At 49.5% G+C, this 24,236-nt stretch overlaps 1 protein-coding gene and 1 long non-coding RNA gene across 4 annotated transcripts in view; one reads left to right on the plus strand and one right to left on the minus strand.

Moving 5' to 3' along the window:
- GRIP2 (glutamate receptor interacting protein 2) overlaps nucleotides 1-24,236 on the plus strand; it is a 245,197-nt gene that overhangs the window by 5,841 nt on the left and 215,120 nt on the right. Inside the window, exon 1 of one of the 3 annotated variants that reach the window (XM_084531050.1) lies at nucleotides 6,246-6,377. The exons of the other annotated variants lie outside the window; for them this stretch is intronic. Within the exon in view, the coding sequence (XP_084387176.1) occupies nucleotides 6,323-6,377 (55 nt within the window). The 5' untranslated portion in view covers nucleotides 6,246-6,322. Of the gene's footprint in view, nucleotides 1-6,245; nucleotides 6,378-24,236 lie in introns of those variants that run through there. 3 annotated transcript variants of the gene reach the window in all.
- Nucleotides 4,784-6,109, minus strand: LOC311442212. Its single transcript, XR_014696521.1, has 2 exons — nucleotides 6,004-6,109; nucleotides 4,784-5,711 (listed from the first exon to the last, which is right to left on the minus strand). It is a non-coding gene; the product is annotated as an uncharacterized lncRNA (long non-coding RNA).

The raw sequence follows: 24,236 nt of genomic DNA on the forward strand, positions 1-24,236 counted from the left end.
ATTAACAGCCAGTCACAATGATTTACAACTGTCTTGCCTCCTTTCCTGTTCTGAAATGGATTGCAGTCATTAATGTGTTACTGATAGCCGGAGCTGGCTCACAATGAGGAGGAGGAGGAAGCAAGACAGTCGTATAAGGACTCTTAACATACATTAATGGAGCTGTAGCATTGCTTTCTGCATCCTCTTCACTTTTCTAAATATTTCTGTTCACTGACAAGAAAAAAAAAAAGGAACATTGAATTTTATCTAGTGGCAATATTGAAAGTAGTCTTTGTGAGATGCAAATGTGGATGTTCCTTATTGACAGATGGATGGATGGATGGTGTTTCCTTGCTTAGTATCAACTGCAGTAGCTTGGAGTGGTTTCTGGTGGGATAGGTGAGTGCTTAATGCCAGCTCTGATTTAAGGAAGACTCAGGAAGGAGCATGAGATTGTAAGAGGAATGAAAGCTGGGGCCAAGCCTGTTCTCACATCCAGAAACACCTGCCACCGATGCACAACTGCAGCTCACCTCAAACTTATTTAGCACAGCTCCTAGCTAGTGGGGTCTGGATGGTGCAGGACCAAACAAGTCAAAGTCAAATCTGCCAGCTGCTGCCCTGAGTTTGGCTGTGCTGAGCAATGGCCCAGTTGTTCTTGTCCTCCCTTCACTTCCAGTGTAATTATAAATCAAGTTCTGGGCAAGTCCTGCTTAGTAGATGGCACAGAAGTACATCTGCTACGTAGTACTTCTGTGGGTGTTAAGACACTAAGCGTGTCCTAAATGAAAGCTTTCCCCAGCTGAGGTCCCTGGTACCTGGGGTGCTCAGTGGGGCAGGGCTGGCTACCCCATGATTGATAACTTTCATGCTGAAATGATTTGTAAAACCTGCCTGAGGCACCTCTGCAGTGAGGAGCAGAGATGAAACTTTACGTAGCCAGAGGCAAATTGTGAACTTGCTGCTAAGCAAATGTCTGGAATGAAAACCTTTGTATGGTGGTGGGATGAGATGGGGATTTCTGTGATGGTAAATGGTGATAAGCACGGCTCTAGCTTGAGAGGATTATGTGACTCCATGAAGGTGAGCATCTGGATGTGGTGCAAATGGGTGATTTATTAGTGATGCTGTGTGTGGTGTCTAGGGGGGAAGATGGTGTGTGCGAGGGAGAAAATAATAGGAGCAAAAAAGGGAAAGAGGCAAATCTAAAGGCAGTTTTGAAAGGGGAAAGAATATGTTTTCAGCAACACCATCTTCAGTGGCTCTTAGACCGCTGTGACTGAGTTCAGGCTTGTTTTTAACTCTCTGATCTTCCTCAACAGCAGTCCAGATCACACAATGACTTCACTGTAACCCAGACAAAGCTGTCAGCTGGCCATCCCAAGGAGGTTTTCACACAGGATAGGACCAAATGGCTGTTGTCTCTCACGCTGTCCAGCTGTGAGCAAATATTAATAGCGTTAAGTAACTGTATCAGCTGCTAGCCCTTCAGGCCCTGTGCCAAACTGCTTGGGGTTGGAAGCTACAGAGAATAACACACAACACACACGGTCACCTCGGCGTATTGGGTTTCTGAAACCTGCCTCAGCAGCTGGGAAGTCAACGTGCAGCAGCTGCGGGGGAGCTCTGTGTGCCGCATGGCCCTCACACCCCTCCCTGCTTTCATGTCTCTGGGAGGTAAACATGGAGAGCCTCCACACAGGGCCTCAGCAGCAACATTAGGTTGGGAACACGATGTGGGCATCCAGTCCTAGTGTTCTTGGCACAAAAGGTGTCTGGTGTTTGTGATTAGCTCTAAACAGCATTGAAAAAACCCTCAGAGGGAGGCAAGGCCCAAAGCTTTGGCTTCTGCATCAGGCAAGTGAAGACAGGCCGCAGCCCCAGAGGGAGGGCCCTGCTGGTGCCACAGGAGGAGCAGAGCCAGGCAGAGGCACCTCACACCACTGGGAGTGCTGCTGGCAGGCAGCTCCACCGCTTCTGAGCCTCCTGAATGCTTTCTTTGTGGGCCTCTTGCCAAAAAGACGTGAGGGACTGGTCTGAGTCCCTTTGTGCTTGTGCTGTAACTTCCAAGGAAGGAGGTGAGGATCCAGTGTCAGAGCTGATCTCCGAGCACACCTCTGGGACAGGAGCACTGCTGAGTGCAGGAACATGAGGAGACAGTCACTGTTGTGCTCTGGTGCTCTTAAAAGGGATCAATTCTTGTGTCAATGGAATCTAAAGATGTTCTCTGCTTCTCTAAAAGATATTTAGCCTTTCAGAGGGATGAGTATTGCCTAGAAAAGTTGAAATGACAGATTACTTCCAGCCTTCAAAACCTAGTTGGACACGAGCACTTCTGCAGCAGTCTGTAGTATGAAGGTGTACCTCCCCAACAAGAAGCAGACTTCAAGCTGAATAAACTGCTCGCACTGCTTGTGTTGAAGGCATAACAGAACCAAGTGGGATTAATAGGTGAATTTGATATTGATCAGCCTCTGGTGGTGATAGCAAAATGAAGATAATCCATTTTAAAACTGCCTTTAACCTTCTAGCATGACTGGATTATTTCTAAATTCCGTGATCTTGATACCGTTTGCTGCTGCCCGTGGGTTACAGAATTGCTGCGTGCAGGTGAGTGTTGTAGCAGTCATCAGGGAAATGAACTCCTCCCAGCGCTGTGTTGTGACAGACGTTTATGCCTTGTATCCCCCATCCCATTCTGTGTTCCTGGGAGGTGGAAATAGAGACTGGCTCTTTGTTAGAGTAGCTGTGCTGCTTACCTGTCACGGTGGGATGGAAATAGGCTGTCTGTCCATGGTCCCCTGCCTGTCCCACCCCCAGCTGCAAGGATACAGGGTGCACTGCATTGGCATTCGAAGCCTGACCTTGGTAGAGAAAGAAAATGTATCTTAATAAATTAAGTGCAGAAGAGGGGGAGAAAGAAAGGAGAAGATTAGTTTAGATATCTAAATAGATTTCCTCTGTGCCGGATTACAGAGGTCAAAGTAATTTCTAGCTTGATCTTAATATTGAATGCTGCCAGGCAATAGCAGTAAGTCAGTACAAGAGGCAGAGCCACCAGCTTGCACAGGTGGGCTTGCAACAGCTGATCCCAGAGATGCTTCAAGTGTTCTTTCTGTTCCTCCAGGGGGCTTTGTGATGCCTCTGGGTCAGTGGTGAAACAGGGTGGCCTTGGGGGAAGCCCCTCACTATTGGCACCTCTTCACCCAGGCACTTCTGGAAATGATGGAAGGACAGCAGCACCACTTCTAGGGGCATCCCAAGTGGCAGCTCCTCCTTAACTTGGAAATGGTAAAAGGGGACACTGTAAATCACTTGTTGTGGGTTTTGTAGTGAAAGCTGTCTTATTTTACTCATTTTCCTGGTTGCATGCAGTCAGCTTATTCTCCTTGTGGGGTAATGAAGAGAGTGGCCTCCAACATGAGGGACCACATGATGGGAGAATTTGCTGGAGAAATCTGGAGAGGTACAGATTAAGGACAAGATGGATGCAAAAAAACCTTGAAGGAAAACAGGATTTATCTTGTGCTTGGGAGCCTCCTTTCACCCAATGTGTGGTACAGCTGGCTGCTCAGCACCCTGTGCATACAGTGTGTGACACAGTGGTGGCAGATCCAGCTGCTTTGAAAAGCCTGGTTTGTGTGTTTGGTGACAGACCTGAGCCTTTGCTCAGGCACTTCCGAGGTTTCCTATGGATTTTCTGCAGTTCAAAATATCTCTGCATGACACCCTTCCAAAAGACCTTCCCTCCAAATAGCATGTTTGATATTGGCTGTGCTTATGAACGCATCACCAATATTTTTAGCTCTGTTCTTGTTTCTCCAGCACAATTTCCCATTTGGGTACTGAAGTTAGGCTAATGTGGAGTGCTTTAGAGAATCTCACCGTACCAACTTTGGGTCTTTCTACAACAATGTATGTGACAAATTCAATTGTTAAAAGCCCTGGGCTATATTTTCAGCTAGCACTGTGCTTGCTGTTTTTAGGTTTAATTATTTCTGTGGCACTAAAATGTTCTCTAAAAGTAGTACCGTTGTACCATGATGGTCTAAAGAGATTAAGGGAGGGAGTTTTTTATGAGACCAACCAGTGTAAATGGTAAAAACAGATGAGTTTTTAGGCACAAAAAGTATCAATTTGACCTTACATTTAAAAGCCCCTTCACATACCATGTTTTCCTCAGACTCTCATTACTTTTACTGAGAGCAATGTTAGATCAATAACGTTCACTTTTCCGGGAATGCTTTTCTAACACACAGAATCTGAATATCATCAAGCAATTACAACTTACAGCTGAGGAAACTCAGGCCCAGAAGGGGCAGGTGGTGGGCCTGTGGGGGCTGAGTCAAGCAGACATCTCAGCAGCACTTGTGCTGGGTTTTAGCTGTGAACAACTGCTGTCTCCTCCCTCTTCTCTAACAGACTTCTGACTTTTGTTGTCAGCTGGAATATTTTGAAAGTGTCACAGACTTTCTGTTAGTTCGTGTGATGTGCCCTGCTTGGATCCAGTCGTAGAGCCGTGAGCCGTTGCTAGTCCCAAAGGTACCCCAGGTATGTTTGCAATCCACTTGTAGGGGGCTGTGTTCTCCCCCGAGGAGCAAGGTGTGGGGAAGTGTCATATTTAATCTAACAAAAGGAGCTTTTTAAGAAGTTCCAGCTGAATGGGAAGCCAATCCCTACTTGGTTTTCTACTCTAATGGCAACTGTGGGCAAAGATGCTTTTGTTTCTGTAAATTTTCATGTGATTTCTTGTTTCTGTGCTGCTGGTAGGAGACAGGCAGAGTCTGAGCTATCTGCTCCTGCTGCTGATGCTCCTCAGGAAATCTCTCAGAAGTGATTGCACCAGCTGGCAGGAATAAGCCTTCAGGTGCCATCACTCCAATTGCTGTCCTTTAAACTGATGGGTAATGCCCTGGTAAGAAATACGGAATGCAGGAGCTTGTACGGTTTTGCTCTGCTGTGATGGGAACCTCTTGAGCAGTGCTCAGCCATTGCACACTGCTGTCTGCAGCACTGGGAACTCTTATGCTTAAGGAAGAGGGCTGTCCTCATGGGGTTATGGTTATCTGAGCCTGACCCCGCAGGGAGAACAGTACTGACAGTAACTTCAAAACAGATCCTCTCCAGTCCAGCTCTTATATTGCTTCTCAAGCACCTGTGAGGGGAGGAATAGAAAATGCTCAGCTGGTCTAACTGAAGGTATTTAACTCAAGTACCTCAGTTAGGATCCTCATCTCCTCAGAGCCCCCTGAAGTCAGTGACTTTGGTAGGTGTCTGCTTCCAGCTCCTTTCTGCTGAAGCTGGTTTGCTTGTAGGACAAACAGAGCTGCAGGATGGAGGTCATTTCAAGCAGGCTCTCCCCATAGCACCTTCGGGGTGAAGCACTGGGGCTTTCTGCAGGCACTGTAGGGGCCTCCAGCCTCGTGCCACCCAGCTTAGCATGCCCCCCATCCCTGTGACAATAGCTTTTCCTTCAGGTAAGGATAAAAACACTGCTCTGAAATGAAGCTGAAGTCCATACGGATGTATCTGGATGGACGTATTCCTTTGGCATTGCAGTGGCTGTGTCTGGTCCACGTCGGCAGCCTTCTGACACCAGCATTAGCTCATGCTGTCCCAGGGAGAACTTGGTCCCGAATGTTTCGGGTTAGAGCAGACGCTGCACATAATGTTATCACAAAGGGAGGCAGAGATGCGGAGTGAGACCTACCAGCCAGATAACAAAAGGCCTGATGAAGAACAAAAAAAAAAAAGCTGCTAGTCATCGCAGAGATATGTTGCCCCCAGGAAATTAAAGCCCCGGCTCCCCTGGCACATGCAATAAACATCTCCTTTGTGCTCGCCTACCGGCACCGAAACCTCTGGAACATTACGAAATGCCAGAGATGCTTCTCAGTGCCCCCCCCTCGGACTTGTAAGCAGCCATGAGGAAGCCGTAGGGCGGCAGCCCGGCCTCTGGGCAACTTCGCTTGCGGGAGCCCCAACTTCGGCACAAACCGGGGGGGCCCCCCCGGGGCGCACCTGTACCGGGGCAGCTGCAGCAGGCGGAGACGCCCCCCTGGGCATCCCCCTCAGGACCCCTTACCGATCCTTGGGGGGGATGTAAAAAGGATAAGGAAGGGGTGGGGGGGCTAAAGGGGGGGTCACCTCCCCGCCCCCAGCCTTGGGGCGGGCACAGGGGAGGCGGACCCGAGCCCCGCCGCACGCCCCGCCCGGCCATAAAGCGCCGGGACCCGGCGGCGCTCGGCAGCGCCGCTCCCGCTGCCCCCCCCCGGGTTTATCAGCCCCCCCCCCAAGCCGTGCCCGGTGCCCCGGGGGGCGGCAGCGCTGCCCCAGCGCCATGCCGGGCTGGAGGAAGAGCCTCGCCCTGTGCCTGCAGCGGATGCAAGAGGACGGTGAGAGCGGCCGGGGGGAGGAGGATGGATGGGGATGCTCTCGTCTGCGCTTCTCCCCGTTATCCTTTTTTTTTTATTATTATTATTTCGGAGGGGGTGTTTTTATCGCCGTTAAACTTCGCTGCAACCAAGGTGTCCTTCCATCCCCGAAAGTAGGGGGGGCGGGTGAGACCTTGGGCTTGCTCCCACCACCTGCAGGATAGGGACCCGGCTGCCCCGTCCCCGGTGGGTGCTCGGAGGGCTGGGAGCTCCAACTTCCTAAAGCTGCTGCTGCTCCTGCCTGCAGCCGGCATGCCCTCTCCCCAGCCCCCGGCTCCAAAATGGGGCTGGAAGGGCTCGCCAGCCTCGCCGAGGATGCGATGCGGGAGCAGCTCCTATTGTGCTGCTTGCTGTCGCTCGCAGGGAGCGGGGATGATTTTGTTTACGTGCTCAGGAGCGTGATGTTAAATTAACGCCGGACCCGAGCTCCTGGAAGTCTGGAGAAGGCATCCACGAGGTGGCACAGCGTCAGGGAGCCTGGCGCACCGGCTCCGGGCTTTGGAGGTGGGCAGGGTGGGAGCGGTGGGGAAAGTTTATCCTGGGGAATGAAGTGCCCCGATGTTGTGCGCTCATAAGGCTCAGGTGCAGGAGCTGAGCTGCTATGGGCAGAAGCAAGGGGGGATTTATTAACCTCGGGTTTTTTTTGACCTCAGCTGCTTTGTTGCAAGTGGTTAACAGCGAGTTGAGTTTTTTCCTTCGCATCCTTTCCCTGGCTGCCTGCTGTGGCAAGCAGGCTTACCAAATATCAGAGGCAGCAGCCCGTTGCACCATTTGGTGTGAGTAATGCACAAATCAGGGAATTCTCTGCTCCTGTTGGTTAGTAAGCAAGGAGAGAAATCGTGCTGCTAGGTGCCTTGCGAGGCGCCAGGACTCAGTCCTTCAGCTGCTTCGTGTTTCTGATGCCGCTGCTTGGGAGAGCACCATTTATTTCTGATGTTTGGCCCCTCTGGGACCACGGCTTCCACCCACCAAGAGGCAGCGCTGCCAGAAATTGGAGGTGTTGTCTTGTGTAAGGGAAAATCAATCCCGTTCCCCACGCCGAGACCTGCCTGTGTGAGTGCTGCCCTGGCGTGGTGCAGTGCTTTGTAACGCTGCCCTGCTGCAGCTGAGGGGGATGCTCCTGCACTGCTGGACCACGGATGGCTTTGGGGGCCCTAAAGAACACTTAGGGCAGAGAGCCCTGGCTGCCCATCCGAGTGGGGTTCACTGTGTTACCTTCCGTGGGACTTCATGTGTACGTGCTGGGTCTACGTAAAGTATTTCCTCCTCATCCTCCCTCATTCTGACCTCATCCCAGCACTGCAGCAAGTCTGTGCCTGGTGTGCTGGTCTCCATCTCTCATCCCTTCAGGGGATTATTGGGCGCTTTTCCCAGTGGCGTTGCATTTATTTCTCTGGGTGGCTCAAGCAGTTTGTCTTGCACGTTACTGCTTAGTTAAGCACAGTTTTTTTCTGGAGGAGTAAATCTTGTGTAGGGGAGGAGGTGTGTGTCTGCTAAAGGATGTGCCGAGTTTGCAGGGAACTTCTCTCCTCTTTCCCCAGGGCAACCAGTCCCGTGTTCGTATTGCAGAACGCAGCTCAGCTGGGGTAACGGAGAAGTTACTTGGTAATGCTCTTGTAGCACCGTGTTAACAGGCATGGGATGGGCTTTAACTGGGCTCTCGAGACAGTTTTTCATCGCGTTTTATTTAACAGCACCAGGACATCTCTGCAGGGTTCCATCTGGGCTTAGATTTCCCAAACCAACCTCCAAACAGTCTACGACAACCTGGAAGTCAGAATTTCTCCTTATCCCAAACAATTTACATCTGCCTTATTGGCATCTTGGTGCCTATGCAGCTGTGGTTAACTTTGTTTCCAGCATTTAAGCTGGGAGCTTGCTTTTCCCCATGCGTGTTCTCTGTCCTATCGATGTGTCCTGAGGGCTGCAGCACGTAAACTCCCAGAGCAAACATCCTGGTGTTCAGTGGGAGCACATCTGTGATGAGGAGAGTGGGACGTTTTGGGTACTGAATGTTAATGCGCTGAGCATCTCTTGCAATTTGCAGCCATTCAGTGCTGGGTTGGAAGCTTCATTAATCACAGTTGGGATCCAAAAGGTCAGCCATGGTAAGTCACATAGCAAAATGCGAGATGTACGTGAGCTGTGCTGGAGGATGATTGCCATTTAAAAACACCACCCACGGTGATTTTCTTATGCATGTTTTGCCTTAAAACTTCCTTTCCATGGGGAAAAAGGGTGACTCCTGATCAGGGTACAGAAATGCTGTGCTCTTTAACACATCTGTGTTCCTCATCAGATGAGGGGTGTGCATGGGATGTGCTGCTCTTCTGATTAATGTTGGGGAAGAAAAAAGAAATCAATGTTAATGGCTTGGAAATTCTTGATGGAAAATGTGTTCCCTCCAGCCTGTCTCAGTCACAGCCCTGTTACTCGCAGCTCGGGGGGCTGATTCTGTCGGGCTCTGTAACCATGGGGTTGTTGTTGGGTATGGGAGCAGAGGTCAGAGCACACAGCCAGGCAGCTCTGCCTTCACAGAGCCCTGCAGCCAGATCTGGTGCTGGTTTTTGCTCCTTGACAGCTGTCTTCTCTTTTTGAGGTGACTTGCTGGCTGTGCCAGGGCCCTCCCCATCCTGACTTTTTTTCCCCTTCTGCTGCTCTCCTCTTTGTGAGGACCGCGAGATGTGAACCGTATCCTTGCTGCTCCCAGGCTTTCACTAGCAAAGGCTAACTTCTGCTTTGGGAGAGCGCACAAATGTGGGCAGGTGGGAAAATCTGTGGGGATTTTGGCATATCTGAGTGGGCGAGGAAGCTGCAGAGAGATGGCCCTCCTAGCTGAGGGATGTGGGCGCTACCTAGGTGCATAGCCTCCTGTAACACAGGGCTTGGAGGTGGGCAGGCACCCTCTGCTAAACCTGAGGCACTTTTCTACTTTGACCAGGAGGGAATACGGGATTTGGATGTAAATTTAGGTTGTTGATATAATTTTCCGGCCTCCCCCAGATGGTTTTCTGCAGTAGAACCGGTTAATTTGACTTGCACCTTAAAAACCCCAATATGATGCCTTACCCTTTAAAAATATATATATATTTCCTGAAGAAAGACTGATGTACTGGGATTACAAAACCTGAAGCGAGTTACCCACCCCCTGCATGAATCATATAGGGCAGCTGGGAGGGAGGCAGGCAAAGCGGCAACTCCGACCTGCTCCGAAAAGTGGGAATATTGCAGGGCTGCATGGCTGCTGTTTTCTCCTTTCCCTTGTATATGGCTCTGTGCTGGTTACCTTGGAAACAGCTGTAGGAGCATATAGGGGCACCGTGCTGCTGTGCAGCCGTGGCACCACGGGCAGAGGTGTCCCGTGGTGCGTGGGGAAGGGGCGATCCTGGGCGGCGCGGGCTGATTTGTGGGGTGAAGGCGGCGGAGTGAAAAGGGCTGAGAGATTTCTCTCTTTCACCTGCCTCATCTCGCTGCGGGTGCAGTTTGGCAGGAGGGGGCCCCCGGGGGAAATTTAGGAGGGGGGTGATATTTCATGGTTTTGGCAGAGCTGTTTAATTTTTTATAACGGGAAGGTAAAAATATCACAGCGATCTGTCTCCGGGAGGTTTATAACAGCTGGGCTTTAAACATTAGATTTGTGCTCTGTCCTCGGAGCAGCGTACCGGGATGTTTAGCTCCATGGCTGTGAAACTGATTATCACTGGAGAGGGGTTTATTTTTTTAGATTTTTATTTAATCACAGGCATAAGGAGAAACATCCCAAAAAGATGAAGATAGAAATTGTGCATTTCTGCACGATTAGCAGAAAATGAGGTGATCTTTCACACGGCTCCGTGGTGTTCGAGATGCACATGTAATGCGTAGAATAACTAAAGCAGACTATCAGTAAAAATAATGTGAATCGTCTTTTGTTCACTTACCCATGAACGTTTTGATCTTGCAGACTGTGGTGTGTGTAATTTGAAATCAGTCGGAATACTCCGCTGCTTAAAATGAGGTGTTTGCTCTTGTGCTTGCCACATCAGAAGTAACTCAGTCATTCAGAAAGGAGTTTCTGAATTTATCAAGTTGTCTTAAAACCATCCTTCAGTGCCAGGCGGAGTCTGTTCAGCTTTAATACCTTGCCCTGCGGAGTCCTTTTGTCCAAACCTACAATAACATGATCTATTGTGCAGGCACTTAATTTTCAGTGAAGAAATCCAGCTCCGTGGCTGTCACTTAGCGTGCAATTTGACTGTTGTGCAGCTGAAGGGCTGTTAGGTCTGTGCTGAATGCGATGTATGAACATGTTCCTGCCTGTGATGCTTTTACCGTGCATCCGAGCGCTGTCGGAAACGAGGACCTGCACACACGCTGCCAGGGAATTTATGGACTGCTGTTTTTTGGTAATACTAATTATCCAGGCCACTGCTTTTAAATAAAATGTAAGAAGAGAGGTTCTGACCCTCAAGTGAAGTATGGTGGGGAATTAGGATTGCTTGAAGGCTGCTGCGGTGGTAATGCTGAAGGGATAACGTTCATTCATCAAACTGATGGGACAGCCAGAGCAAATCCTGCTAGACTTTGATGGGGTCTTTTTCGTTCATTAATATGTTGATGTGGATTTGGTGCCCGTCAAGTGAGGGAGCAATGCACCCGAGCGCTGTGCTTGCCTGCTCCCTCCTCGCCGGCTGTCGCACCGTCGCGCTGTGCTGAATTCACGCTGCTGCTTTTGATCCTGCACTTCAGCAGTTGTAAAACCCAGCTCTGACTGAGAAGTCCTGCACAACTGAGTAGGGATGAAGCCGCTGGGGTTTTACAGAACGATTTCAAAGCCCCGTTGGAATTTGGTTGAAGACAGATTATTATTTTTTTTTTGTGCTTGTTTTATTTTTAAGTGGTCTGCTAGATCTTAAAACCTGAATGTGAACCTGTTTGCAGAGTTCAGCTCCATGAAACTGTAGGGGCGTCGTGCATCCTGCTCAGTCCCTTAAGCCATTACGCTCCATCGGGCTCCTTGCAAAGGGGTCGCTTTATTAGCAGCGTTGAGTGATGATGCTCAGTGCTGAGCAAGTGCATCAGCTGCAGAGGTTTGGCACCTTCTCCCTTTGGAAGGGGAGGTGTGGGGGAACCTTTCAGGAAACTGAAGCCCTTGATGGAAGCCGTGACTCGGGGGAGCCAGGAGCATTGCAGACTGAGAGGAGTTGCCAGGTCTGTCTGGACTCAGGCCATGCCTGTTGTTCTCCAGGCCTGTTGGTGTTGCTGTGGGCTCGTGCCAAGCTTAGTGGAAAAGCACATGGGCCTTTCCCAGGAAGTGGCCCTGGTGTTTGAAACCGTTCCCAGCTTGGGCTGCTCGCAGCTGCTGGCCCAGAGGTTCCCTGATGCTCTGGAGTTGTGCTGAGGTGAAGATTGCTCAAGTTAAAAGCAGATGTGTGGCACATCTAGGGGGCAGGTGATTTGCTTTGCTTTTTATCCTGTTTCCATTCAAGGGCATGAATTACCTTTCCTCTTTTCTCCCGTATATTTATTTGTGTTTGGAAGATGCAGAAATTCAAATAAAATAACCCAAACAAATAAATTATAGAATTATGGTGATTTCCCTGCTACCAACGTTCCTCCCTCATTAATGTTAGATGAACTTGGCACCTAGTAATTACTGGCTTCCACTTTTGAGGCAGAATTGTTTTTTTGGGCTCCAGCAAAATTTGCTGATTCCATTGAGTGCTGGCATTGCAGCCTTCCTCTGGGAAATTAACTCATTCAAACACACTTTCCTCTGACAGCTTCAGGTATTTTGCCTGGAGACCACTCTGGATTTAAGGAGAAGGGGCTACCATGTGCTGTCTGAGATCAAGGAAACGCTGTGCATCAGGATGTGGTTAGGTCCATGTCTTATCTGTGTGTTTAAGGAGGGGTGTCAGTGACCCTGCCAGTTAAACTGTTCCCATCTGACACGTAGAAACCTCTTGCTGAAGCTGCAAAATAAATGCAGTTCTAAACTCTTCAGGTTGTTAAGTGTTGGTCTGTGAAGTAATGCGTGTTTTATGTTTAACAACTTCATTTGCACTGCGAGCAAGGCATCACTGAGCTTTCGTTTTGGCAGTTGTATTAACCTTGGCTGCTGCGTTGTTGCAAGAGTTGGAGGCTATTGTGAATATTTATTTGGATTACAGGTGCAGGTGTGACGGTGCTAGTTATCTTGGTGACACTTCTCTTCATCCGTGCAGAGAAATAAAGCTCCTGGCTGCCACCCAAGTGTGGCTTCACGCAGCCCAGAAGGGGAGCTGCTGTAAGATATGAGGATGGCGTCAAGCTTGGGACTGGGCCCTGTGGGATGAGGCTGACGTTGGCCTTGGAATTTTTTATGACTCCTGTCTTCCATTTAAAAAATAAAAATAATCTGTTGGTGGAGCAAATTTTAGGGCATCATACAGAGTGCAGCACAGGGTGCCTGTGTCTTGCACGTGGTCCCGCTTTGGTGATGGGAGCAGTCACCCCAGGATCAGTGCTTAGACTTGGGGGGTGCTCATCATTTCCACCCCCCTGTAGCAGAGGCCTTGAAGCTTTAGCAACAGACAAAATGGGAAGAAATAAACAGAAAAATAAGGTAGTGTAAACATCAGGCAGCGAGACAGTTTCACAGATATCAGTGATGCTGAGTTGCTCTCCTCTTGCTCTCTTGGTACCAATGTGCTTTAATGCCGTGGATTCAGACCCTTCTGTGCCTTTTCCGGGTGTGGGGCTGACTTATGAAAACAGCTTGCCCAGATCAACTGCTTTTGGCTACGAGGGATTCAAGGAAATTTGGGGCTGTCAGAGTGGGGCAAACTTAGCTAAATATTTGTAGCAGCTTGCCTTGGTGCTGTGTGCTAATCCTGAACAGTATCTTTTTCATATCTAGATTAAATGTTCTTCTGCTTATTTTCACCTGAGGTCAGGAGGTGTGGTCATCTCCCAACAAAAGAAAATACTAAAACTTGTGAACCTCCCTTCCTCATGATGAGCGGGCAGGTAGATCTGCGTGAAGCTGGGAGCAGCACTGCAGTGCTCTCAGTCCTCTTCTCCCTTGGGAAGTGCATGAGCTTTTTTCCTTTAAAAAAAAAAAAAAGAAAATGAAGGAAGTTTTTCTCTTTTGATTAGAGGGAATGGGGAGTGGAGAGCAACAAATCTTAATGCTCAGTTCCAGGAAAAATGAGCAGAAGACCAGTGGCAGAGCTGTTTAGCAGCAAGTCAGGAGCAGCTTTAACTCTGCAATGCAGAGATCACTACCAGTTGCTGAACAGTGAATGAGAAGAACAGGCTAGAACACCAAGTTATTTATTTAATTAACACTTCCAAACAGCTTTTGGCTAATGAGAAGGCTTAAACTGTTCATTCACGCAGAAGCCAGAAGTTCTGGAGACTTCTTTTTGGTGGGTTGGGAGGTGCCAGCAAATAACCTCTTTGGGCTGCGTCCCCACGTGGGGTTGGAGGCTGGTGTGCTGCATCCTGGTGCCTTCCAAGGAAAGCCAAGTCCAGCCAGGCTGCCAGTCTCATGGTACGAGGTGTCAATGCTGTGGCCATGCTCCTACTTATTGTGTCCTTTACATCCCATCCGGACTTGTTGTTGCATTAAATAGCTGCTGTGGTCCTCAACAGATTTGGCTGGGGACTGGGCTTCAGGGCTCTGGTCCCAAGGTTGGCTTTGCTCTCTGCAGAGCACGTGGCCTGGAACAGAGTTACTGCTTGATTTCTCAGGTAGGGGGGAATTTTTCTGCCAGCTGAAATTAATGGGACAGGGGAGCTCTGTGCTACTCCAAAAGGCAGCCTGGTCTGCTGAGCTCCACACATGCCTGTCTTTGTGTCTGTAAAGCACAGGTAATGTAATGCCTGCCTTGAGAAAGGGTCTGGTGCTCTGTTCAAAACAGATACCAAAGTGCAGTCACTGACCGTAACTTCATGGCTGTGTTTCTCCGCTCAGTATCTTTATGCTTGGAGTTATGGAAGCTGTGCCAAATACTTGGAAAAATGACCAAAATGATGTAGAAAACATCAATTCTGGCACAGTATTGCAAATCTATTGCAGAGCATAGCTGCAGTACTCAAACTCTGTCTGAGTGGGTGCAAAGTTCCCTGCACAGTAGTGGTTTGTGCTGCAACCATCCCAGGTATCTTATCTCCTTCTGATGCAGGAGAGATGCTGCTTGGGCCATATGAGTCTCACTGCACCGTCAGGCCAGCTGCCTCTGAGGAGCCTCAGGACTCATCCTGCCACTCATGCTGCTTGCCCAGCCACTGGAGACTGTGCTTCAAACCTAGCACAAAGCTGATCTGTCTTTCTTGCAGTGTAAATTGTATTTATCTTGCTTCCCTCTTGCTGCCAGCTGCCTAGGGTGTTTGGTTGTGCATGGAGATGGTTTCTGGGTTGATCTATTTGGGATAGCCACCGTAATTGGCTTTTTTTTAGCACATTCTTTTTGTTCTTGTAGTCCTTTACTGTCATTGTGCTCACAGGGGGGCTTCTTAATGAGTGGGCTGGGGGCTGGAAAGCAAAACTCATCAAACCAGGCTGTGACCGCTGGTCTCCAGGGACTGGGGCCAGGTAAGGCTTGCTGGCTGTGATGTCCCCTTGCCTGGGGCCAGGCAGCACGGTGCCCATGTGCCTCCAGCTCTGTGAACCCTGTGCTGCTCCGACTGCCCTGTCCCTGTCAGCCCCTGCGCTTTAGGGCTGCCCAGGAGTAATTCGGTGACAGGCAATGCTGTGATGAATGCGATCCAGTTTCTGCAGCTAAATAATTAAGAGAAAAGGTGGCTCTGGGCCAGGGAGCGCCGTCCTCTGCTGCCCGTCTGCTTCCCTGACTGCTGCCAGGGGCTTCCCAGCAGGGTGCAGATCCCTGACCACACTTCCTTGCCTTGCTGCTGGCCACCCTTGTGAGCATTTGGTCCTCCAGGTGCTGTTTTTCTGTGCCTCTCTTCCCTTCTGCGAAATCCCACCGTGATGTTTAACTGCGGGCCGTGGTGCTGGTGCTGGGCCTCTGTGGGGCGCAGAGGGGCAGCGGAGGGGTGGTTTTGTCTCTTGTCGTCCTGTGCTGTGAGCTCCCTGCAGGAATCCAGCCTTCAGCTCAAAGAGAGAAACATGAAATTGGCCTGTGGGGACACCCCTTGGGCTCAGGTTTCCCCTTGAGGTGAGGTGGCTGCAGGGCAGCGTTGCTTCCCACAGGCCTGAAGTAGGCCCGAAGTCACCGTTAGCTGTGCGTGAGGCACCGTGTACAGAGGGGTGGCCCGGCCTTGGACTCATCAAACCTCAGGCAAATGAAATCAACAGAAGAACGACTTGGGAATGAGCAGGAGAACCCATTTATGCAGGTAAGTAAGAGAATGGAGGTGGTTTGTTGGATTGTATTATGGCTGGGCACATGTACTGGGCTGTGCAGCTCTGCTGTGCCCATTTCTCTGCAGACAGAGATGGACATAAAGATTTGCTCAATGTCACAAGCTCCTTTGTGGAAAGATGTCCTCTTCCCAGGAGGTGGCTGCTTCCCACTAAGAGCATGTCTGTCCTCCAGGCCCGAGGTGGTGACCCAGCACTGGCAGGGACCCCTGGGGGCTGCTTTCCCTGCAAGAGAGATGTTAAAACCCCAATCACCCAGAATAATCAAATTTCAGGAGCTGATTGATTTGTAGCGGAGGGAAGTGAGTTAACATGATGAGTCACTGACCTATTGGAAAAGGAACAGCCTCCTCTCAGCATCATGAGGAGCTGGTGGTGGATCATCTTGGGGAGAGCTGGGGAAAGGGCATGAAGGGGCCCCTCATACCTGCCATTGCTCTGCCCCCTGTGTGATCGCTGTTCTGCGCAGGATCATTTTTATGGGTGAAGGGGAAGTACGTTTTGTTAAAACATTTTGGCTTTTATATATGGTGTAATTCAGATTGTGTCTGATCATTGTTAGTCCCAATATCCTTGTTACAAAAAAAGGAATAATAATGCAGCTGAAATTGTTGTACGTGCGTATTATCTGCTGGGAGGGACGCGATGTTCATACTGATTTCTTTCTCACATCGGGATGCACTTGTGGTTGTTTCTGTTTGCTAACACACTTTTGCACCTTTGCTCTTTCCCCATGGGCCCGCAGCTCCAGGTTACGTTGCAGTTTATATACATTTGATGTGATTTATTCTCTCCATTATCCCTACAAGCAGTTCTGCCCAGTTCTGGGCTCTCGAACTGGCCATGGGTGAGTTGTCCATGGCTGTGCCAAGCCTGTGCCTCCCTGCTTGCTGTCCCTTGCACGTTGTCCTCTGTCACGCCCTGTACCTGCTTCTCGGGTGGATTTCTCTGCATCATGTCACTGGCCTGCCGGTCTCAGATGCTGTGCTCTTGCTGAGGAGACCTGGCAGTGATGGATGGGGTGGATGGTGCTGAGCAGTGGGGCTGCTGTTAGGGATCTTTTGTTGTGGTGAAGTCTGAATTATCCTGTAGGTGAATTCCCTGCAGCTTTTCTTCTCTGCAGACTGGTGCCTGGCCTCTGCTCTTCCCTGCCCGGCTGAGGAGCTGCTTGCAGGTGCCAGGCTTCAGGTGTCTGCAGGAGGTGTGGGAGGAACAGGCAACGGTGGCTCCTTATTAATTCACGGAATGCTCCAGGACCCCTCTTAATGAGAGGTGATGTGATGAACAAAGCAAAACTTGGATTTAAAAATGAAGAATAATGTAATGATTATTTTGCTGCTTGCAGTGTAGATTAACACCCGGCTCATGCTTATTTACTCTCCTGCTATTAAAATTTCAGTCCTCACATCCTGATTGCTTTCCTGTCTTTGGGAAAATCAAGTGACGGTCTGCTACCAAAGCATCTTGTATAGGTTTTATGCCAAGCCATGACTTTGGGAGTCTGTTTGGTGTTGTGTGCAGATATGATCAATAAAGCTCCTAGTTACGTACTTCACCATTAAGTCTTAGTTCATTGATTTAAGGAGTTACCAGGAACTAGGGAAATAACATGGTTAATTAAGTTAATTGGATTGTAAGGTCTATAGGGATTGTGCCTTTCTGTCTGCTCTCTGAAGCACCTCAGACACCTCTGATCACTGTGAAATAATGACTTTTTCTTTCTACTCATTGGCAGGTTGAACTATTCCTCTGCTTTAAGGCTGTTTGTGTTTCAAGACAGCTAACTTCTACATGAACTAAGGAGTGATGGCTTTGGAGCCCTTGGCTTTAGAGGTCCAGGTAGAGATGATAAGTGGATTCCTAATAGGGTTCAGCAGAATGAGGCCGAGGACCATGGGTCCTTGTATTTGTTGCCAGGAGCTGTTGTAAAGTGGCTGTCCCTGCTCTTGGCAAAGCGCCTGTGGTGCAGCTTCCAGTGCATTGGTACGTTGGTGCTTTATAGCTTGGCCTTGGAGTTAATTTTAATTACGTTCCCCTTGCCATCCTTGAAAGGCACATGAAGAAATAATAGATCAGGCTCTAGATCGATCTATTGTGTGGCATATGTTATTCAGGAAAATAAGTAAACAGATCTGCCCCTGTCTAAAATGGAAATTTATTCTGGGTTTATAAAGCGAAATCTAGTGCAGAGGTTTTCTTCTGGAGCTTGTATTTCTTCTAATTTACAGCTTCTCTTCTTTTTTCCAAGTGAATAGGAGACTTAAACCTCCCATTATGGGTCTGTAATTTATGTTTTCAAAATTTTACGATTGTTATCTTTCAGTGTTTTTATGAAGCTCTGCTGTGGAGGTGCTGAGATAAGGTTATATATAAAATATTGGCAAATTCGCTAACAACAAAACTGAGATTATAAATTACCAGAAGCATTCTTCCCCAGCGTGAGCTCTTGCTTTAATTTTGTTTACCTCCTTTGAAGAGTTAGGGAAGGCAAATTATTGAAATGAGGGATGGAGGAAACTTTTTTGGTGGCAGGAGAACGTGTCTTGGGCTCTCTGTGGAGTGACTTGTTGTTGGGCTCCGGGGTACCTCTCATGGGTCTGCTATGGGTCAACCCCTTTGTTAATGGCCTGTTGAAGGAAAGGGGAATACGCTCATGGCACATTCAAGTTGGCACAGTGCTGTCAGCTGTTACAAAAACATCAGTGGGAATGCACAGGTGCGAGGACATCTTGAGACACCTTCAAGAAGATGTACCCATGACTTCATGGGAAAAGCAACAAGTGTACGAGGTCAAGGGTACAAAGACCAAACTCTACGCACAACTGTGAATCAGGGCTTCCAGTTTTCTCCATGGTATTCACTAGCGTGTGGGGTGGGAGGGTTGAAAGGAGAAAGTAAAGTACATCTGTATTGCTTAGCTGTGCCCTGATCAAGTGGAGACAAATCTTGGAACTTCAATGACTTAAACTAAAACCCAAGCTGTCTGTGCCTCCCTGCCCTCCTCTTTGGGAGTCCTGGGACTCCCTTCCAAATGAAGATGTGGGAGCAGTGTAGTGATTTTCTTATTGGCTTGGCTGTTGAGTTTTTTTTTCCTATTACTGTTTTCTTAAAGTGAAACAATTTGCTATAGAAGATCTTAGTATTTCCTTTGCGCTATTTGTGATGGCGTAAATGATCAATTTCCCATCTTACCCCACCAATGGTCTAGTTAAGAACGCATTTAATCCTGATTCCTGCTAGCCATACTCATGCACTGTTCTGTTGTGTGTTGATACCAAAAAAATGTGCTTTTAATATTAATTTCTATGGGAGAAACTTGGCTTTCAGTATGTTTTTTGAATTGCCAAATAGAAGGCAGAGGCAGTTCTGCTTTTTGTTCTTTTTGAGAGGAAATGTTTCTCAACAAAAATGCCTTCCTTGGAAAAAAGTCAACTCATTTGTTCCCAGGAGGATGCAGTAGCTGCTACGTGCCACTGGTACAAAATGGGAGGTATTGAAGAAATGCCTGCCCCAACAGGAACTGAGCTCCATGAGGACAGGTTCCCTGAAGCTGTCCAAGTACTGCATGGCTGGGAGTAAGAATCAGTAGGTTTTTTTCCATCGCATGTGGATGTGTCTGCTAAAATCCCTGCCTGCAGACGCCTGCATTTACGGAAGATGGCTGTCACTTGAGTGAAAGACTCTCCTTGTCTGCTGTGCCTGATGTATGGGCAATCTCGCTGCCATCAGTAGCAAATTTATTGGCTGCACTGTGATTAAATGGAGGGCAATGACAACGTGCAAAGCAATGCTGGGTCCCTCTATCTCTATGCTCTTGTCCCTGTGGACAGAAGGAGCAGCAGTGAAGATGCTGCTGGGGTGGTCTGTCCTTGGTTCCTCGTGGTTTTTAGCAGCAAGTGTCTTTTGCTGTTCACCACTTCCCTGCAAGCTGCTGTGCTGCACCTCCCAGAGAGGTGGGAGCTCAGTGTCCTGCTCTCTTCAGCCTGTCCCAGCCTGGCAGCCTCACCAAGCAAGGGTTTGAGCTGCAGGACCAGGAATATGGCTTTTGGGCTTTTTTTTTTCCTCGGTGTTTAAAGCTTCCTGGGCATTTCTGTAAATGCTGCTCCAGCTTCTCCCCCAGCTTGCCCTGAAGTCCCCATGATGTGGAATTACTCCAGGAGCTGAAATGAGCCCCTTCTGCTAGCTCGGACAGCCTGTCTGCTTTATCAACTGTTTTGAGTGTTAGCAACCCCTTTCTCCAGGGAATTTCCACTGCCATAGTGTTACAGACTCAATTTCAATTTTGAGAGCTTGTGGTTAGGGGTGAAGCTGAAGTGGGGAAGGGGAAGCAACGCTTCTGAAGGAGAGAGCATCCAGAAGCCTGTAGGCACCACTAGCTGAGTTCCTGCTTCAATAAAGCCTCTGGAACATGAGTGTCTGTGGCACAGAACAAGGGGCTTTTAGTTTTGTCTTCTGGCAGAAGTGTTTCAGATCTAAAAACCTGCATTATTTGGGCTGCAGTCCTGCAAATTCCCCGTGGAGCTGAACACGTTCCTTCTTCCCAGGCCATCAAGTCATCTGGGAGCCTGTTGCTTTCCTTTCAGTGCTGGATGGCGGGGTGCAAACCCTGACGTTTGCTCATGTTAAAGCATTTCTGTGAGCAGCGTGGGTCTCCTGCCAGCTTTATTCCAAAGATGCAGTGCTGGCGAGGGCCCTGCGTTACCTGTGTGGGCGCAGGCAGCTCTCCAGCAGTGATCCTGAAATCCTCTTTTCCAGCAGCAGTGACGGTTGTCACCGCAATTTCTAGCTCAAGAGGCGAAACTGTTTGATCCTGCTGCACGCACAGGAATGCCTTTGCTCCTGGATATCTCCCTGCGTGCAACCCCTGCTCACAAACTGCAGCTGCCCCTTGGGCTGTAGCGCTGAGGGGGAAATGCCCTGTGCTTCCCCGGCCTTCGGGAGGAGGGAATGGGACCCCAGCAGTGGGATTCCTGCAGGGATGTCGATTCTTGCTTGGGTGTTGTAGTTATTTACACAAGAGGGATAAAATCCAGCACTGGTGAAGAGGAAGAGGCCGTGGAAAGGAGAAGAACAGAGGAGCTGGGGCAGTGCCCCTTGCGTATGACCAGAAACTGTTCCAGGTAAAAATGAGAGAGCTGGGGCATCTGGAGGAAGAATGACAAAGTGCTCTTAGAGGAGATAGGTTGTCAGTGGGAATTGGGAGCTCTGGAAAAGGGCTTGTGCTCAGAAGTTGAACCTAGGGACAGGATGTGAGGCCAGGTAGGTGTGTTTGTTCTGCGGGTCCCCAGCTCCCTTTACCTCCACCCTGAATACTACAGCAAGAAGCCTTTTGAAGCAGTCGTTTCGCTGTGTCTGTATGCATAGGCTGTCTCAGGCAAACCAGAAACCCCACCAAAAAAAAATAAAAAAGAAGAAAGAGAATAGTAAAGCATCTCCAAACTGCTCCCAAGAGCTGCCTCTGCAGTGGATGCAGCTTCCAGCAGCACAGATCTCTGCATTGCGAACACGCGACCAGGAGGCGCTCGCACCTGAGCACTGAGCTGTCCCGCAAAGCTTGGAACAAATCCTTGCAAGCAGCTTAGCAACAGCTCGTTCGGCTCTCAGGGTTGTTTGCTTGCGTTCTGGTGGGGAGCGAAACACAATTTAAGCACCAAAAAACCTCCCAAGGTAGTTTTTTCCCCTATTGCGGGAGTTTGCGGCCAGCTGCTCGCATCTGGTGGTCGGGTTTCGGTGCAGAAATAGGGAGTGGTGGTTCGAAACGGCTTTGAGCTGGTTTTAGGGGACTGCAGGGCGTGAGGGCACCTTGCTTGGAGTTTCAAATAGCTATCAGGATGCTCCTCCATTCTGTGTGCTGGTACCCCTTGGTCCAGCCTTCCTGTGGGTATTTCAGTAATCCATGTCCACGCCACTTTATCTGGGTAAGTGCAGCACCACTTCTCACCTCTGTGACTGCCAGAGACGCTGCTGCAGAGCAGTCCCTGTTGTGTGGATCGAGCCCTTGCTGCCCAGGGCTGCTGGGATGTGAGCGGTCTGTTGGCCAGCCTGACCAGCTGCAAGGAGATGCTCTCACTGCTGTGTGTGCACCTAGCCAAATACTTGGCAGGCAGTCCACCATGGACTTGAAAATGTACCTACTTTTGCTCTCAGCACTGGAGATGCTGAAGTTTGTGACTTCCTTATTGTTTTCCTTGAGGTCTTTATGGACCTCTTGTGGGGAGGTCTTTCTCATTTTTATGGCTTCTTGTCTGCTGAGCCCTTAAGTTAGTCTCCCACAGCCTTGAAGGATGCTGTGGCCAGGAAGAAGAGGTCATCTTGCTCTCTAAGAGCTTCAAGGCTGGGGCTTGGAGAAATGAGGCAATAGAAGGTAGAAGGCCAGGAGGAATGCAAGAAGGAATGCACAGGAGTTGAAATACAGACTTCTGGCTTATCTCGGGAGAGAAAGATGGTGAGGGTGCCTTTTAGAACTGTTTATTGCAGCTTAATAATGTCTAACTTTCCCAAGCTGATTACCGAGTTGTTATATCCTCCAAAATGGACCAACCATCCCTGCTTCCTTGCCCAAAGAAGAATTTTAAAATTCTTAAGCCAGCATTTAGAAATGCAATTGCAGCTCAGGTGTGAGGAGAGGAGGAAGCATCAGGGGGTCTGCCCAGCCTGCTGCCTGGCTGTGGCGTTCCCTCTGCTCAGCTCTGCCTTGGCCATGCTCTGATCTACTCCTGTCGCTGCTCTTGTACCTGGCACCATCAGGCAGCCAGGCTGAGCCCGCCTGGACCTGCTGCTCTCCCACCCCTCCAGTTACACTCCCCCCCCCTTTTGTTTTTTTTTGTGTGAAATTCGGAGACCTCACGCGCCAGCCTTCTTTCAGCGCAGCAGATGCGTGCCTGCTGCAGCTCTCGTTCCCTGTCAGCAATATTTACTTCTCAGGTTCCTTTATTTTTCCCCAACACTTCATTTGAGGCAGACAGTTGGAGGATCTCCATGTTGGCAAGCTCCAAGTGAAGATGCTGTAGGATGGGATTTGCTTGCTGTGCTTTGCCTGTGCGCCTCCCTTCCTCGTTGCTGGAGGGAAATTGGGGTTCTGAAGGGTGTTCCCCCACGCCCCAGCCTGGCTGTAGGGTGAAGCATGCCTGTGCTGGAGTGGTGTCTTGGCTGACTGGTGGGCTGCCTTTTTCATCTCTGGCTTACCCCAAAGACCAACCACGTGGTGTAAGTCCTCCCCCGCCGCCTCCTTCCAGAAGATCACGATGCAGGGCAGTCCCTTCTGCCCGCGCTTCCTCCAGCATACTGCAGGTATCGGTTTAATTAGAAATAAAAATTGATTAGCGTGGTCTCTAGTGAATCCTTCGGAGCTTTGGCAGCAAGGGCAAGCAATGTGTGCGGCTGGCTGGTGAGGGGGCGAGCTGGCTGTTCCCGGTAAGGATTGATCAGAGCTCTTCTGGGCATCCATCCTGCATGGGTGGCTCATACACGGTGTGGGCTGGGGGTGGCAGCTTCTTAGGCAGACCAGGGGAGCAGTTCCCAATCTGGGGGGGGGTGGAAAAGGTCTTGCTTTTCTTTTGTCTGTCTTGTATTTTACCCCTCTTTTCTTTAAGAACTTCTCTTAGTCATGCTTATGAGTTTGAGGTGTGGAAGCCCGCAGTCCTTAGCACCTCATGGAAGCTGTAAATGCAGCTCCAGCTGCATGGATCTGGCCCGTATAGATGTAATGGATTCATCTGGGGAAAACATATATTGCATCTCCTGAGCATAATTCACCATAATGGACACAGGCAGGGCGCTGGTGTGCCAAGGAGCTCTGCTCTAGCTCATTCTGTGCTGTATGTAGCCAGGTGGCTTGTGGTAGGGAATGAATGGACTGAAATCCATACCTTGGTACCTTGGTCTGGTGGCTGCCCCACGGCTTGTCAGCCCTAGAAAGGATTTGAGTGAGAAAGGACAGCAGTAAAATACATGCCATAATGACCAGTCTGGGAAAGGCCCAATGCTCTTTCTCATTTTGCAGTAGAGGAACAACCAAGGGGATGTAAAAATGCAGTGGGAAGGTGACATTTGAGGTAGGTAAAGGAAAATACATCGTGATCCATGCAGTGGGGCTGTGGAGCTTACTGCCCTCTGAAAGGACAATCAAGGGTGAGTGTGTGTGTAGATAAAGACTGAAGGAGGGACTGGCTGTGGCAAGTAATCAGCGAGGTTTAGAAAAGAGGATGGGGGGGAAACTGCACCCCTCTGCAAGGCTTTAGTCTGGAAGATGCCTCCATCCAGAAGCACTGATCTGTCTCCAGGGGATTAGGACAGGACCTCCCAGAGGGCAGAGTATCTCAGAACAAAAGTCCTTTCCCTAGGGACAGCTGAAGCCCTGAGTTTTGTGGTGGTGTGCCAAGGAGCCAGCGTCTTCTGATCGTCCCAAGAGATCCTCGTGTAACGGAGGGGATGTGCCCTGAACACCAGCTGCAGACACCAGGTACCCACAC

Source organism: Aythya ferina, assembly GCF_964211825.1.
Source record: "Aythya ferina genome assembly, chromosome: 10".
In the NCBI taxonomy this organism is placed as follows: domain Eukaryota; kingdom Metazoa; phylum Chordata; class Aves; order Anseriformes; family Anatidae; genus Aythya; species Aythya ferina.